At 30.5% G+C, this 18585-nt stretch overlaps 1 protein-coding gene across 2 annotated transcripts in view; it reads left to right on the top strand.

Annotated features, from left to right (window-relative positions):
* The window catches only part of LOC111715063 (uncharacterized), a 52106-nt gene that overhangs the window by 29190 nt on the left and 4331 nt on the right, over positions 1 to 18585 (top strand). For both annotated transcript variants that reach the window (XM_023490308.1, XM_023490309.1), the window contains exons 17-28: positions 1414 to 1476; positions 4600 to 4676; positions 7331 to 7404; positions 8631 to 8767; positions 9376 to 9520; positions 11755 to 11831; positions 12615 to 12671; positions 13360 to 13477; positions 15278 to 15327; positions 16334 to 16445; positions 18008 to 18074; positions 18399 to 18484. In XM_023490308.1, the coding sequence (XP_023346076.1) occupies positions 1414 to 1476; positions 4600 to 4676; positions 7331 to 7404; positions 8631 to 8767; positions 9376 to 9520; positions 11755 to 11831; positions 12615 to 12671; positions 13360 to 13477; positions 15278 to 15327; positions 16334 to 16445; positions 18008 to 18074; positions 18399 to 18484 (1063 nt within the window). The remainder of the gene's footprint in view (positions 1 to 1413; positions 1477 to 4599; positions 4677 to 7330; positions 7405 to 8630; positions 8768 to 9375; positions 9521 to 11754; positions 11832 to 12614; positions 12672 to 13359; positions 13478 to 15277; positions 15328 to 16333; positions 16446 to 18007; positions 18075 to 18398; positions 18485 to 18585) is intronic.

Here is an 18585-nt window from a genome sequence, read left to right as displayed (position 1 = left end):
CCTCCATAATTCAAGTCAGTTTAATGGAACTATATGCGTAATTTTAATTAACTCTCCATAATTCAAGTCAGTTTAATGGAACTATATGCGTTATTTTAATTAACCCTTCATAATTCAAGTCAGTTTATTGGAACTATATGCGTTATTTTAATTAACCCTTCATAATTCAAGTCAGTTTATTGGAACTATATGCGTTATTTTAATTAACCCTTCATAATTCAAGTCAGTTGATTGGAACTTTATGCGTTATTTTAATTAACCCTCCATAATTCAAGTCAGTTGATTGGAACTATATGCGTTATTTTAATTAACCCTCCATGCAAAATCTGGCAATGTTCGATTCACAACGGTTCCCTTAAAAGTTGTGTCAATTGTTATTTCCTATGGTTTTTTTTTTTTAAAGTGACTTCCATATTTTACTATAAAAATTATAGAAATTACCAAAATCAAACACTTTAAAATCTAGATTGATTTGATAAAGCCAAAGGTTTCAAGGTACTGTTGTTAATCGGGCATTGCCAACTTTTTATTAAGGGTCACTTGAAATTTTGCTTACAGTCCCGTTAATAACTAAATGGAGTGTTCAGCATTGACAAGAAAAATTTTTTCATTTTAAAATCATTTTAATTTCTCCTTATTACAATACAACTCTTTTTACAACAAACTTTGAAAGGCATTTAAGAAATCAAATAAACGTATCAGAAGAAAATGTACCTCCAATTTGGTACTTCAGAGTTTATGGAGTAGGAGAAAAAATGTGCAAATGTTCAACATTTTTCGCGGGGATTTTTGAATTAACTATTTATAACACTGTTATTTTGGTTCGAAGTGATAAAAATATTTTGGACAGAAATTTTCGCTTTATCGAGAAGGCGAGAACCTTCGAGATAGAGAAAATGTAAGTCCAAAAACTTTATAGCACGTCGTGCCAAAATAATATGTGTAATAGATAATTTCAATGGTCATTTCTAGATCAAATAAGCTTTAAAACAAAGCAGAAATTAAAATATAAAGTTGATTTAAATTTAATTTTCATTTCAATGAAAAAATTTTTTTTTGGAAATATCTAAATTTTTTTTGAGAAGATTCCGTAACCAATCAAAACTTTATAGCACATGTGCTATAATGTGCAGCTAATTTAACTTTATAGCACAATAATTACGTTCATTATGAAATTCACAATGAAGTGAGGAATAATGATAAATTACACAATAGTTTCATAAATTCTCATAAATTCATTTATTAATCCAATCATTAATGCAGATTTACAGTGATGTTCTCGTTTTTTGTTTTCTCTTGGGATTGACATTACACATTATGATTTTGAGAAAATTGAAAACTCTATTGTTTGTATTTTGTAATTGCATTTTAAATAATTGAATCATGTCACAAAGTGTAATTTTCTTCCTATAGGAAGTTTAAAAAGAAGATTGACACGAAGCGTCTGGAATTTTTTGGTGATGTTGACACCTTCAGGTAAATTGTTAGAAAAATATACTACCAATAAATATGGTAACTAAAGGGACTGTAAGCGTAATTTTAAGTGAGCCACCATGCAAAGATGACAATACCCGATTTACAAGTTTACAACGGCACCACTGAAACCTTAATCTGATTAAACTGTGGAAGATACAGTCGTTTTTCTGACTCCGTCCGTTGCTTCCTTTAAACAAAAATGTGCAAGTCACCTTTGCAAAGATCCTGCAAACGAAAATTAACAATTTTAAGAAACAAAAACATAAATATATAATTCACACTTAAACGGTGGATTGTAAATCGGACATTGCCATCTTTGCAGGAAGGGTCTATTAAAAGTACACTTACATTTTTGATTGAAAACGGTTGTACTCAGTTAGAACAAAAATATTCCTATAAAAAAAACATATAGCTTGGTCGTCATCATTGTTCATCTTGCAGGGATATTACATATACATCTTACATCTTACATCTTACACACTTTTTCATCGTTTTCATCAAATAAACTCTGTGGACTTAATTATATTTGACTTTTGAAATCAGGTATTACTAAATTTAAACCATGTCGATCTCAAACTCTTCAATCCATGTTTGTTTTTTAATTACGAGAAAAAAATTTACTCACAAAACCTTACATTCATAACATTCTGTTTGTAATTTGAATATAATTTTTTTTTAATAGTTTCGATAATTTTGATATTAGATAATGGCAAAGTTCCTTTAATTACTGTGTAAGTTTTAGAATATTTTTCTTTGGAACTTTATAAGAGAACCTTCATAAAGGTTTTTTTCAATAAATCCTCCATTTCATGATTAACAAATAAAAAATATAAACCTTTTTTTGCGCATAAAATACAAAAATGGAAGATGTCCTTAGAAATGTCTTTAAAATTGATGGATTCTGTCTATTTCTTATTCTTCTTTGTTGAACATTATAAAGAAGTTTTTTTTGTGCACAAACTCTGAATTTTTACTCCCTTTATCTTTGAAACCTTGTGTAGACCTTTGATATTTCAAACTATAAATTCTGTTTAAGTTTAATATATCAAAGGTTTACACTATCAGGTTGTAAAGATATTGGGATTCGAAAATTTTGATTTTTTGAAAAAATCTGTTCCTTTTCAGATAAAGAATCTTTATCATGTTTATTACAAAGGTATATTAATGAGACCGTTGTTGATGGGACCAATGTCTCTTTAAGGTGGTGTTTACTTGAACTACGGAGTTCCGAATCTTTTTTAGCACTAGCTTTGGAACCCAGCTCTGCATGGAAACTAAAGTTCCTCCTTCAACGTTACCCCACTCAATTTAGAATTTTTAAACTTAACTAAGAACACTTCCCTGGTTCGGTCGAGTTACCTAGTCAAAATTTGAGGCAAATCGGTCAAGGGCTTCGAACATACAAATAAACAAAGATTACTACTTTACTTATATATAAATAGATATTTTACTTTTCTAACCTGGATTAAGAAAGTTTTCAAGATTTGTTTTATATATTCTTTGTATTTTAGAGAAGAGCTAATCCTTAAGCTTTCTATAAGAAACTTTGAAATCTCAGAATAAGAAAAAAGTTGTCGAAAGGATTTTATCTCCAGTCCATGTTTTCATTAGCTCTTTTTAACTTTTTTCCTGTATAGTCCGACATTATAGTAACAATAATATGGGACTGCCATTAAAGTCTCAGGAAATAAGTCTTGTGAAAATGAGGTCAAGTCTGAGATGTTTTTATAAAAAGGACTTTTATCTAAGCATCTGCACATTTAATATATCCAGCGTTTTTTTGTATCAATTGCCTCTTTTTTTGCATGGTTGTAAAAATCCGATTTGTTCCTATGCATTTTCTACTAAAATTGGACTTTTTTTCCGAGGACATTTTTGTATCAATTCATATTGGACCCAGAAAAAAGTCCTAGAAAATAAAGTGTCATTGTAGTAGGACTTTATTTCCAAAGACTTTTTGTTTTAAGGACTTTTATTCCACAGGACTTTTTTATTGCCAAAATGTAGGACATTATTTCCGAAAATATTTTTTCATAGAACTTTTTTGGCGGTTACCTTTTTGGCGGGAAAATATTTTTTATATTTTAGAGAAATTGAACTTTTTTGGTAAAACATTTCATCATCATTATCATAATTCTTTTTTAACATACCCTGGACGTTAAAGTAACGAAATAGTTTAATGACAATGAATGTTATTATAGTTTAATTTAGTACAACAAACTTTCTCGGGGACCCTAATGGGCTGAGCCACAGATTACACAGACTGCTTATCTCATTTCACAGGGTGGGCTACGTAGGCCTAAGTTGACCCGGCACGACATGCTACATTTTTACGATAGGTTTTTAGATTGCCATCTCATGACCACATGTTGAACATAATACCCATACAGGGGTTGAATTTTACAAGTTTTAAAGAAATACTCCAATTTTAAACATGAAACATAACATTTGTGAATTCAGTCTTCTTTGAAGATTTTGTATTTCGTATTCTAAGGATCCTTAAACATCCCTATTTCTATAAAGAAGTTGTCTTCATTTACCATTTTATTTTTGGGAGTTCTGTATATTTATGAGAGGTTGTCTTATTTGCCATTTTATTTTTGAGAGCACTGTATATATTTATGAGAAATATAAATTGTCCCTGACATGCATATTGTTCTGCCCGCATTTTCCGTAATGTCCCTTTTCTTGTTGCCCGGTGTTTTCATAGTTACTCGCGCCGTTTACCCGTGCTTGGTTGTAAATTAGGATTCTATTTCTTCATGCAAAAGTTAACCCACTCAACTTAGAATCTCAAACCTAGCTTAGAACATGTCCGTGGGTCTACTGAGTTCCACAATCAAAATATTGGGCAAATCGATCAAAAGGTTTTTGACTTATGATCGGACATCCAAACAGACAAACAAACAAACTTTATATATATGAATAGAGCCATACTGATGAGTCCTAATAGGACGAAACACTGTGTCTATATATATATATATATATGATTGCATAAAAGCATGAAACAATTTGTTTATGAATAAAATGTTATAAGAAGATTGTTGCGTTTCAACTGATATATATATATATATATAAATATATATAATTACCTAACTTTTTTTACGAAAACATCTTATTTAGACAATTACTGAAGCACCCTGTACTGAGCAGTTTCTTGGAACTACAGTTAAACAATCTGAGAACTGGTTATATCATAGGTATTATAAGCTCAAAAATGAGAAAGTTATCCACGCAATTTTTGAACTAAAAGTGTTGATAACTTCAACTAACTTCAACTAACTTCAGATAACTTCAGCTAACTTCAGCTAACTTCAGTTAACTTCAGTTAACTTCAGTTAACTTCAGCTAACTTCAGTTAACTTCAGCTAACTTCAGTTAACTTCTGCTAACTTCAGCTAACTTCAGCTAACTTCAGCTAACTTCAGTTAACTTCAGTTAACTTTAGCTAACTTCAGCTAACTTCAGCTAACTTCAGCTAACTTCAGCTAACTTCAGCTAACTTCAGTTAACTTCAGCTAACTTCAGCTAACTTCAGTTAACTTCAGCAAACTTCAGCTAACTTCTGCTAACTTCAGCTAACTTCAGCTAATAAAAAGTGAGAAAAAAACTTTAAAGGGCTAAAGACGTAATTTCAAATGACCATATATTTAAAAGGTTACATTCCCGATTCACAATGGTTCCCTTTAGGGACGTACACAAGAATTTGTCTAAAGGATAATTTTTTTCACTAGGGGGGGGGAGCAAAAAACCTGAACGATTTCGCTGATCTTTAACCCTCGCAAAGTGCAGATTAAAAAAGCTTTGATTTTCAGCAGCTTTGTTTGAATCATAAAAGTTTCGGAATAAAAACATTGAAATTTGAGAAATAACAATGTCAACAATATTTGTATTACATTGAAAAACTAATCCGGGCAACAAAATTTTTAGTTTTCAGATTTTTTTTTGTTATCCTATTTTTTAATAAAAATGCATAGATAATAAAAGAGTTATGTCAAAATCCTTAAAAAGTGGACACATCTGTAAGCAAAATCGAGAAATAATTATTTGCTGATATATTTGTCATATCATACCGCATTTAATTATTGATAAATTTCAATCAAATTTTGAAAATTAATAGGTTAAACGCTTACCTATAACTTTTTACAGACATCTCATTTAAAAAAAAAAAAATTAAGACTTTGTTGCCCCGGCGTCTGGTATTCTCGATAATATACGATGAAGAAGTTCACTTGAAGTACGAGAATCTAAATACATCAGAGATTTTATGACTGAACTCAGAGAAATGAACAGAAAAAATAGTTTATATTTAATTGTTAATTATAATTCAGTATCTTTTAAAAAAAGGGTTTTTTTTGTTCCATTTTTTTAAAGGTTTTAATTCCCCTTCTTTAACCATGTGCCCCCCCCCCTCCCCCTCCCCCCGATTTACACAAAAGTTCGTTAATTAGTTCGACTTCCACCATCACTTGTCTTAAAACATTTTTTTAAAGTGAATATTTGCAAATTATCTTTTTTTCTATCTGATAATCTAAGTTCGTTTCCCTTATGTCCATTTGACAGCCCAAATTTTTATTTTGAATAATCTTTTTTGTTTGTTTATGTTCTTGTGATTTTTAACAAACATTTTTTTATATTTTTTTATCGATTTTGATGGTTATTATATCGATAGAACTGACGAGGGTCAACCTAGACCGAAATATATTTTCAATAAATGTGGAACTAACATCTACTGTTTTACTCTACAGAGGTTTGGTCCATCACAATCACCGAATTTTAAATTAATGATATCTATGTGTTCGTGAGAACAAAATAGTGGTATCATGAACCAGTAGCTCACAGTCACATTAGGTTTTCAGAAAACAGAGCTAGAAACTTTTGAATGGTGGATATCGGGTTAATTGGTTGATCCACTCTTTGTCTTAATTTCCAGATAAAATAATGCTTTTATCCTCCTGCTGTTAATCTCCAGATTAATTAACCGATCGGGATTACATTATAAAGTTTTCAGCTCAGAAGATTTAGTTAATAATCTGCACGTTGGTCTTTCAAGGATTCAAGTGAAATCGAAACCCAGAGCATTAAAGAAGAAACCGTAAAATCTTCTAAAATCGTTAAATCAGAAATGATTAGAATATAAGAAAAGAAATTGTTAAAAGGATTTTGAATAAGTCGTAGTATTGAAAACATAAAAGGAACCTTTTCCAATACAAACATTTCTTTCTCTAAAAGGACATGAGTAAAATACAAGAAATATATTCTATTAAAGAGACTGTAAGCGAAATTAAAAGCGACCTTACATTAAAAAGGGGACATGCCCGATTCACAACGGTGCACCTTGAAACCTTTTGATTAGTTGTACGTGGAAGTTTTTCTAGGTCGACACGTGGATTTAAGGATTCTGTCAATATTTCAGAAAGTTGTGACTTTTGATCACAATTTGACCCATTAAACAAAATAATATTTTAGCCTTTTTTCTTAAATACTTTTTTGTCGGCATTTGTTTTGAATGAAAGAGTATTGAAGAAACAAATCCGTAAGTTAAAGATTGATTTCAAATAAAAGAAACCGAATACTTCTCACTCAGGTTAGTCTTGGCCCCGGGGTGTGTCATTCTGTAACGGGAATGTCATTTGAAATTACGTTTCAATTTAATTGAAAGAATAATTTAAAAATATTGTTGTCCAATAAAAACCTAAAAATTGAATTATAGATAAAAATAAATATAATGTCAATTTTATTTTTCTCCTTTCAATATTTGAAAATTATTTATTTATGCTGCCATTTCTTTTCTGAAACTTTTTAAAAAAATAATAAAGCTTATTTTTAAAATCTTAAATATCTCTTTTTTTAGATTTTCTGGTTTATTTGCTATATATTCTCATACTCTACGTTTTCTTCGGAGAGCGGTTTAACAAACTGAAAAGTGTAAGTATTTTACATTAAAAGTATTTTCTGGGACCAAGTGTTTTGAATTGGAGAGAGGTTGCTGAACTAACTTCTTAAAATATGCTTGTTGGCTCAAATCCTGAATCACCAATTCAAAATTTCTGATTTAGACAACCCTAGTAATGTCAGCTGTAAAACAAATGGCGATTTGATTTGATTTAAATATCCCATTTACAAGAAATGTACGCTTGATTTAAGATAAACAAAAATAAATATTAAAAAGTGTTGAATATCCATCAATCATAAAAAATAAGTAAAAAAGAAGAAATTCTTATTTTCTTCGCTGAAGATTCACACTTCTTTACAAAGAGTAAAAGTCAAATTAGCAAGATTTTTGATTTTTCCTTCCCATGGTTATACACTTATTTTAGTTTACCTACGTACATCTAAGTAAAATTCTTTGCTTGGCGGTTTGTGTGTTTGTATCCAATAAACGTCAGTAGGGCTGAACCAATCAGGCCTACATTTTTTTGACAACTCACATGAACCCAGATAAAAATTTGGCATGTTATTATTTTAGAAAATGCGTAAAGTAAGTGAGCCTTTGCCGCATATTTAGCAACCTGTCCCTATCTAAGCAACGTCATGTCATACAACCTAGATATTTTAAACTTTGAATTTTGTTAGATCAATAATCTAAGTTTGAAATATCAAAATTTTACACCATCAGGTTGCAAATAGATAAGGATTAGAAAATTTTATAAAGACTACAAAGTACTCGACTTTTGATACAATGATGTTGAAACATTTTGATTAATTTTGAAGTAGAGTCCATCTTTATAATTCACTTAAGGAATTCTGATTTAGATGTTTTCTGATACACCATAGTTTCTGTTTATGAAAATGAAAAATGAAAATGAAAAATAATATTAATGGAATATAGAATTTTAGTAATAATTCTAACAATAAAAGGATTAGTTAGATCTCATCCCAAATTAACCTCTATTTAAATCACATTCACTTCGCGTCCCTTTTCCTATCAAAAGCTTTAGCTTTTAAATTTTGCTCTGAAAGTGGCCATATTGAATCATCCTCAAATTTTTGGCGGATTTTTCTGTGTAAATTTGCGCAATAATCAATTTTCAGTTAGTTTGCTGGGTACGGTTGTGAATCGTACCTCCCACTCAACAGATGTAGAGTCAATTTCAACGACAGTCCTATTGGTCGTTCCAGTTCTTGTAAATGTTAATGTTTTTATTGTGTAGAAACTATCAACTACAGTGGAGGTATACTATGTAACACAGTTGGATTATTCGATCACGATTAGTACGATCCTGGTTGCGATCTTTACGATCTTCTTGATGGCGAGGGAGATCGTCCAGCTTGTTAGATTGAGGAAAAGGTGATAAATACTACAGAGTGTCCCACGAAACGTGAGAGTACCAAACGATTGATTTTTTAAATAAGTTACAGCATTTTATTTTTAAACCTAATTTCATGATTCTAGAGGTAATAATCACAAATTTTTTTTCCGAATTCGACAATCTCGGTTTTTATCAATAAATTGAAATTTGAACTATATTTTCAATAACTTCGGTAAAATTGACAGCACAAAAATGCAGACCACAATTTGGAAATACCAGGACAAACAGAATTTTGTGATTATTGTTTCAAGAATCATGTTTCATGGGACACCCTTTATCTCACAGGCTGTTAGTACAAATCCTAACATTTGTTCGTTGAATAGAAAATCTAACGATAGAATTTCGAAATACCACGAACTAAAAATGTGAAATATTCCTAAAATTATGTTATTAACTTTAAACTAAAAATGTGAAATATTCCTAAAATTATGTTGTTAACTTTAAACTAGATATTCCTATGTTAAAAATACTTCCTGGAAATTTTGTTTTAATATTAATTAATACAATTTCACTTTACGTGTCCTGATTCTGAAATTAAGCACTAAAAAGGTTTGCAAATTTTTGTAAAGGACGATGTTTGTTTCAGGTATTTTCACTACTATGAAAATATGATTGAATGGTGTGTTCTGGTTCTAGTTCTTCTCTCCCTTCTACCAGATATATGGTTCATATCATATCCATATCTACAGAAGCATTTAGCAGCATTCACTTTCCTGCTAGCATTCATGCAGGTATAGTTTATATCAGATATAGACCTATACAGAAGCATTAAGTAGCATTCATGGTATTTGTTTTCATGCAGGTATAGTTTATATCAGATATACCCAATACAGAACCATTTATAATAGCATTCATATTCCTTGTATTGATGCAGGTATAGTTTAAATCAGATATACCCTATACAGCCCAGAAAACAGAAGTGGATGTTACAACTAGATGTCAACTAGTTGTTCTAAACTCCACTTCAAAACTCCACTTAAACTCGACTTTAACTCCACTTTTGAATTCCAGTCACCAACTGGGTGAAATCTGGGTGCATAAACTCGACTTAAACTCGACTTTTTGAATCCCAGTTTTCACCGAGTTAGGGTGAAAACTGGNATAGACATACAATAGCATTTAAAATAGCATTCATATTCCTTGTATTCATACAGGAATAGTTTATATCAGATATAGACCTACAATAGCATTTATAATAGCATTCACATTAATTCCTTGTATTCATGCAGGAATTGTTTATATCAGATATAGGCCTTCAATAGCATTTATAATAGCATTCACATTACTTGTATTCATGCAGGAATAGTTTATATCAGATATAGGACTAAAATAGCATTTATAATTGCATTCATATTCCTTGTATTCATACAGGAATAGTTTATATCAGAACTATAATGCGTATTATTATATATATTTATAGTAATATTGCACACCAAACATTTATTTACATTCATAAAACATAATGAAACAATACGAATTGGTAAACTTATTAATACTGAGGACACATATTTGAATATTCGCCTCTCCGGCGAATTATTAGCTGATAGACTGCCCGGTGTGGTCGGAGATCTTGTACAGATCTACCGTCCTTCCCTGCTGCATGTTGGATATTCCCGTTATATTCCCCGTTATCTTGGGTTATTCAACCAATGTCCCGCTATCTCCCTAGGCGATGTATTCTTCAGGAAACCAATCTGACGGGAAAGCTCGACTTGGCTTTATTCTACTAATAGAATTATATACATACATTCACGCTTCCCCGGTATGATTCTTGAACAGGGATATTTATTTTCATGAATACTTATTCACACCCCTTTTGACAATAGTCATTTATTCTGATGCCATACGAGCTACTTGTTAAATTAAAGTGAAGAGTGTAATTTATTAAGGTATAGAGTATTAAAGTTTACCAAAAGATTATTAAATTCCCATCCGCCTACCACCACTTTACAGCATCACTGAGATCAATTCTGGAGTAGAAACTTTAGAAATTTTAATAATTTAAATTTATTTGAAAAGTTTAAACTAGATTTATACGGTTCTTAAGCCCATTAACCTAATTAAAAAAAATTAAATTAAACATAGTTAACTCAATACCGCGTTGAGATAGGTGAGTGCAGTGACCATGTCCCTAGTCCAACTTGTCAAACCTCTAATTTGCATGGTTAGGGTGCAAGGGAGGCTATAAAAAAGTTAAAAAAGTACGTTCAAAAAAATGGTGAAAAGTACTTATTTTTACTTTTGGCAAATATGTGTTGCCATTTCATTAAATTATTTAGAACTACAGAATCTCCAACGAAAAACATTAGAAGACGGTACTTAAACTTTTAAATACTTAATACAGCGTCAGCATTCATCCCTCAACTTACTCTTATAAGTATGGTTCTTTTTGAAAAACTTTTCTGCTCTTTTTGTGCATTTTATATTACCGGAGATATAAAAATTCTGAAACGATAATATTTGCTTGTTTATAAGAAATTCAAATCTTATAGATTGTTTCAAAATAGTTTCGCACGTCCAGAAGCATCTGGTATAATCAGGGTTCACTCACGTACTTATAATTATATATATTACTTATATCAAAACTACGGTGGTGTGAGACTTCCTTTTTTAAAGTAAACTAAAATAATTGCAATTAAGATTGAAATCTTTTGTGTTTTTAATCATAACTACTATTATTGAATAAATATTGAGACTAGCTGAAGGGCTCGGCGTTGCCTGTGGAAAAATAATAAAAATACTGAGAACATTTTTTTTAGCCTATAACACCCCTTGACCACCCATGAGTGTCCACACTAAAATAAAATTTAGCCCATTCGGTCGGCTATATATATATACGAATGTCATGTTTTATTATATAGATAAGCACGTGGGTGAACCCTGATTATACCAGAGGCTTCTGGACGTGTGTAACTACTTTAAAAAAACTATAAGATTCCTTAAAGATGAATCCATCTTATTTTAGGTGTATTTACTGCTTGTAAGAATAGTGCCCAATACTCCAATACCTCTTTACGTAAACATGTTCTCCACTGTACTCAGGTATACCACCATTCTTCTATATAAAGTAGTAATCACTAATCTCTATCTATTTCTCTGTTTGTTTGTATGTCCGATCAAAACGCATGAACCCCAGGAACGATTTGCCATAAATTTAGATTGAAGAACTCGGTGATTTTGTTTTGATTCATAAATTTAAAAATGGTGATCTGAGAAGTTTTTGTATAGAATAGAATATCTTCAATTTGATATTTCTAGCGAAAAACTTTGTTATTATGTAATATCATGTAATTTTATGTAATATTATTATGATAATTATGTAATGCATGAAATTTTTATTAAAAGTCGAGACTTTATTATCTGAAAACACAATTTAAACATTGTGATGTAGTTCATATTTAGTTTTTAGTTGCAAAAACGTGTTAATTGCAAGTAAATTTGGTTTACGTAATGTGTTCAAGAAATGAATATTTTCCAAATTTGGCCAATTAGGGGCCAAATATGTTTTTTTCAAAATTGGTTAAAATTGATCTTAAATGGAGCTTAATTTGCTAGTTAAAAAGAATAAATATATATATTTTTTCATTCATTAAGGATCGAGCTGTATAAGATGTAGTTACAAGTACATTATTCTCCATTTATAGAGTGACATATCTGATTCACAGTGTTCTTTAAACTTTTGTCTGAATAACAATCAGGAAAGATATAGCTTTTTTTCCTATTTAAATAAGTGTCTAACAATTTCCTTCATTATGTCGTCGGTATAAATCCGCAAATCACTTTTGAAAAGGACATATACCGTCATCTTACTTTCTGATTTTTTAGGACCTATACCTTTATCTTACTCTCCTACTTTGCATTCTTGGTTTCCTTCGCTTTCAGGTTAGGTGATCATTGTACTATCATTTTTGTTAAAACTGTTTGTTAATTGATTTTGCAGGTTTGCTTTTTTGTTTACTCTCTGTTTGTTAATTATAATCTTACTATTTGTCCGTTTACTAATTTTTTGCTTATTATTTATTTGTTTACTATTTCTTTGTTTACCATTTGTTTGTTTATTGTTTGTTTGTTAACTATTTGTTAGTTTACTATTGGTTTAAATCTTATTTGTTACGTATTCAATGTATACAATTTGTAAGTTTAGAATTGTCGTATATCATATTTTTTTGCATTATTCAATGTTTGCAATTTATTTGTTTGTTATTTATTTTTTAGTATTTATTGTTTTCTGTTTCTTTGTTTACCAAAGTGTATTTTACAACTGTTTTTTTGTTTTTACTTTTTATGTTTGTTTAATTGGTTCTTTGTTACATAAATGTTTTTTTTTACCAATTGTTTGCTAATTATTTGTTTACATCTTGTTTGTTTATTTATTTTTGTTTACTACAAGTAGTTTTTTTATTTTACTATTTGTTAGCTAAAATTTGTTTGGCTATTATTTGTTTGTAAGTACATATATGCATTGTTTACTATTTGTTGTGTACTACTGTTTTTTACAATGTTTGTTTGTTAACTTTTTGCTTGTTTACTATTTTTGTTTAATTCATGTTTTTTATTGTTTGCTGTTTAGTTTCAGTTTGGTATATAGTGCTGAGCCATGTATTGTTAGCGCTAACTCCACTGATACAACTGCTTGTGAAGAAAATGCTGATGATCAGTTTGGGAATCTGGGATATGCCTTGGTTAAGGTAATCAGAGTTTTTGGGACATTCTTCTCTATTCACAACTACCTTCATCTAGGGCTTGGCATCGTTAACGGTGAACGGTCGTTTTTTTTTAAGGGAACAGACGGGATTTCCGGTTAATGATAACAGAAATAATGATAATGATAATGTATAATAATAATCTTACCAGGAAATTTCCGGTCTGTGGTACACCCTATACCTTATACTTTCATCCCACCCTAGTGGACCATTTTCAACAATCTTACATCATAAAATATCAACTATCGTTAACAATCAACTATTGTTAACAATCAACTATTGTTAACAATCAACTATCGTTAACATTCAACTATCGTTAACAAATATATCGTTAACAATTATATGGTTAACGAAAAAAATCGTTAAAAACGTCTAAAACCATTTTCGATCATTAACACAACAAATAGAACTATTTGGAAGAACGAAAGATCCATCTGAAGGCCATCGTTAATAAATGCGGAATGAACGATCCAGCTGAAGGCCCTTGTTAATGAATGCGGAACAAACGATCCAGCTGAAGGCTCTCGTTAATGAATGCGGAACAAACGATCCAGCTGAAGGCCCTCGTTAATGAATGTGGAACGAACGATCCAGCTGAAGGCCCTCGTTAATGAAGGCGGAACAAACGATCCAGCTGAAGGCCCTCGTTAATGAATGCGGAACGAGCGATCCAGCTGACGGCCCTCGTTAATGAATATGGAACAAACGATCCATCTGAAGGCCCTTGTTAATGAATGCGGAACGAACGATCCAGCTGAAGGCCCTCGTTAATGAATGCGGAATAAACGATCCAGCTGAAGGCTCTCGTTAATAAATTCAGAACGAACGATCCAGCTGAAGGCCCTCGTTTATGAATGCGGAACGAACGATTCAGCTGAAGGCCCTCGTTAATGAATGCGGAACAAATGATCCAGCTGAAGGCTCTCGTTAATGAATTCAGAACGAACGATCCAGCTGAAGGCCCTCGTTAATAAATGCGGAACAAACGATCCAGCTGAAGGCTCTCGTTAATGAATGCAGAACGAACGATCCAGCTGAAGGCCCTCGTTAATGAATGCAGAACGAATGATCCAGCTGAAGGCCCTCGTTAATGAATGCGGAACAAACGATCCAGCTGAAGGCTCTCGTTAATGAATGCAGAACGAACGATCCAGCTGAAGGCCCTCGTTTATGAATGCACAACGAACGATTTCAAAAAATGAGAATGTGACCAGCCCCACCTCCACCCCTTGAATATTTGATAACATACTTCACGTTTGCAAAAATATCAAATAAAAACTATTTTTGGAGATTTGCCAGTATTTGATAGTAGATTAGATTTATTATAAATATTTACAATGATTAACATTATATTTTTTATTATAGATTCATTTCAATTTGGACCCGTAAAGGTCTATCGAAAACTTTTCTAAAGCTGTTAAGAATTTTTAATCGTTTAAAATAAACTGCGAAACCTTTCTTCTTAACCAAATCTATATTAAATCTACTTCCTAAATGCTTCTCAAACTTGATAAAAAAAAACTATGCGGAACGATTATTCCGATTATTATATCTAAGGGGTAGATTTTATTTAAAAATCGGTTAGGCATTATTTACGGATGATTACGTCAACGAACAAAAAAACATCTATGGAAAAAAGAACGAACGGATATGTTTGAAAATAACTGCAACTTTTGTTAAGGTGTTGCTTAGAAAAATGTAAACGAAAGAATAAAAAAAAATATCTGAATTTTCCCAAAAAATAAGTTCGTGACAATTTTGACTAATTTGAAATTATATTTTTAGACTGTGGTTATGTTCACTGGAGAATTTAACTACAATGATTTCCCAATAAGGAAGGATTATTTATTAGATTAAATCAAAATCTTACTTTTGTGATTTTTTTACGGAGGTGGTGAGGGGGGGGGGGTTAAAATGATGATTCTTTTATTACTTTATTTACAGTAGTCTGAAAAGTAATATGAAATAGTATAAAAAGCCTATAGATTAGATTACATTCTCACTTCATGAACAATTTACAACATTCTCTGAAAACTTGTTATGCTAAGAAATAAAAGCAAATAGCTAAATTTTGTTAATCCCTATATCTTTGCAACCCGATCGTGTAAACCTTTGATATGTCAAACTTAGGCAATTTGATTTAATTTAGTTTTGAAATATCAAAAATCTACGACATCGGGTTAAAAAAATATAGGGATTAAAAAATTTGATTTTATTAGAGTTTGTGGCAGGAACTTAATTCGTTTAATGTATGGTAGTTGAACTGAGAATGTAGTATTGTGGAGAAGATTTGTTAGGATTCATTTGAGACAAATAAAACGTTTAAATAATGTATAATTACTGAGTTTGAGCGCAAAGTTGACTTTTGAAATTATCCATTTGTGTAGTTACAATATGATAATCAATTATTAAATAACAACGTCAAAAAATGTATCAAAACATTTTATATGTCTCAAATGAATACTAAAAATACTGTCCACAATACTACATTCTCAGTTCAACTACCATACATTGCCGGTCACTTCCTTTAAAGCAATGGAAATGTTGTTTCCAGATTTCTTAATTGCTATAGCTTTTTATATGTTGTAGAATGCATGTAAATTAATTTGCAAGCATATTTTGTGTATTTTCTAAATGATTGGTAATGCTTTAATTTCATGGGCAGGTTGGATTTATTTTTGTGCAATTATGTGTACAATAGTTTAAGATCAAAAGTTTTTCAAAGGTTGTGTTTATTCACATTATTTGGAAATCTCATTGGATTGTGTTGTGATCATCAAACTTAAAAGTGTCCACATTGGATATCGAGATCAAGCGTTCTAACAATTTAATCCTGTGCAGACATTGGTTGGGCTACCTTCTGTTTATTATGTTTGTATTCCTGATGACTGTTGTCCTGATGAATCTACTAAATGGTTTAGCAGTCAGTGATATTCATAAAATACAGAAAGAGGTAGATTACTAGATATATCTACAACTAATAGGGCCGGCAGAGTTTTGCCAATTACTTCCTAAAAATTAAAGTTAAGAACAAGTGCTGTGCAACTATTTTAAATGTACATATCTGGGGCTAAAAATAGTTAAAATAAGTTGGTAAAATGATAAACCAAGGCGTTGCGACACTTTAAAGTCGAGGCTGTCTAAAAAATTGGTGACTATCTTTCAGAGTTGTAATAGCATCACAGTGATATATAAAAGATCTTAAGCAATCATCGATAGAATTTTGCCAATTACTTCTTAAAAACTGGAGCTAAAAACAAGTGCTTTGTAACTTTATAAATTGTCCGGGGCTAAAAAAAATTTAAATAAGTTACTGAGGTCAAATCATATATTATTGCGACTTTTTATAGAAGTTTGGCTTTATATAGCAGTAGGACGGATACTCGAGGTGGTAACTGAATAGGATTATAGTGTTTTTAATAGTATCTAAATAGGATTATAGTGTTTTTAATAGTATCTTAATAGGATTATAGTGTTTTTAATAGTATCTAAGTTTCTTTAGGATAGCTCCAACGACTATAAGAACAAATTTTATTATTTTTTAAATGTAAAAGGTTAAAAACTTTTTTAATTATGTTTATTCAGAATAACTTCATTATTTATCATAAAATGAAGGCTACATAATGTTTGCCTTAAATATATCCAAATGATAAACTATGCCTCAGGTTGATCAAGTAATTACTTTTAGAACATGTTTCATTTGGTAATTTATTACGTTATATTGATTAAGGTTGAAATAGACATTTTTTGCAGACATTTGTATGATAAATAATAGTCACCCTTAGTATAGTTTCTAATTATTCAGGTTTGTAAAAAGTGTGTATTCTGTAAATGTAATTTCGAGTGAACCACCATTTTTTAAAGTGGCATGTCTTATTTACAACGGTACACTTAAGCTTTGTCTGAATCATAAATCCATAATTATAATTTTGAAAACTGATTTTTTTCAACTGTGGCTTCTATGTATAAAATCCATTTTGTAGCCATTATCAAAGTTAAACACGTTTCCAGATAGAGAAACGAAAATATCTTCCACATTATTGATTAGATTGAGTTTTCAAGGGTACTGTTGTGATTCGGTTATGGTTTTCTGGTTTTAAAGGATTGTTTACACATTTTAAAGTGTATTATAAGACCCAAAATTAAAAAAATTGCAATAAAAATTAAGCATGATGCCACAAGTTTTGAATTTATGATTCTGATAAGCCTATCTTACTGCTCAAATATGTTTCTTTAGGCCCTAATTACCCAAGACCATTATGGTTGATCTAAAAATTAATGGTTTTAAAATTTATGATTGCTTTACTTCGAATTGAAAGTTGTGAGGTTGTATTTTAATTTACAATAATTTTCTGTTTTAAACAAATTCGCAAATTCATCACAATTGTCATTATTAAATTGCGAAGGGAAAATTTATCAAATGTGTCAAATTCAAAACATGACAAAATTCAACGCTAATCGAAGCACAAAGTTGTAAATCCAAAATTTTAAAAAAATCAAATTTTCAAATTTTAGGTTGATACATACTATCAAATATCAATAGTAGAAACCTTGGCGTACAGCAAGTTTGTTACACTATTAGGTAAAATATTTTTTTGTGTGTATTTATATTTATATTATTTATGTTCGTGGCATGTATTATAAACACTTTAATTAAACACAAGTCTGAAAAGGTGAAAAAAATGATTATTTTCACTTATGGCTTTTCTCAAAAGTGTTTTGGGAATAAATTCTGCTAAAAAAAAGGAAGAAATCGCTAGATGGCAATATCGATATCATCACGTTTATAACCGTCCCTTTAACTTCTACGTATGTTTACAAAGCTAAAGGGAGTGTTTGCTATGGATAATTTCCCATTAAAATATTAAACGTGCTTATTCACCTAATTTTATTTATCTTATACTAGCGGAGAGTATTGTTATTCGTCCTAATATGAAACCAGACAGTCCTAGACTTCTAGGCGTTGAAGTCCCTGGTCAACCTAGATACCAGGTATTACATTATTATTATTATTATTATTATTATTATTATTATTGTTATTATTATTATTATTATTATTATTATTATTATTATTATTATTATTATTATTATTA

Source organism: Eurytemora carolleeae, unplaced genomic scaffold (assembly GCF_000591075.1).
Source record: "Eurytemora carolleeae unplaced genomic scaffold, Eaff_2.0 scaffold748, whole genome shotgun sequence".
NCBI lineage: Eukaryota > Metazoa > Arthropoda > Copepoda > Calanoida > Temoridae > Eurytemora > Eurytemora carolleeae.
Note: the sequence above shows the minus strand (reverse complement) of the source record. Positions and strands in the feature narration are given on the sequence as shown.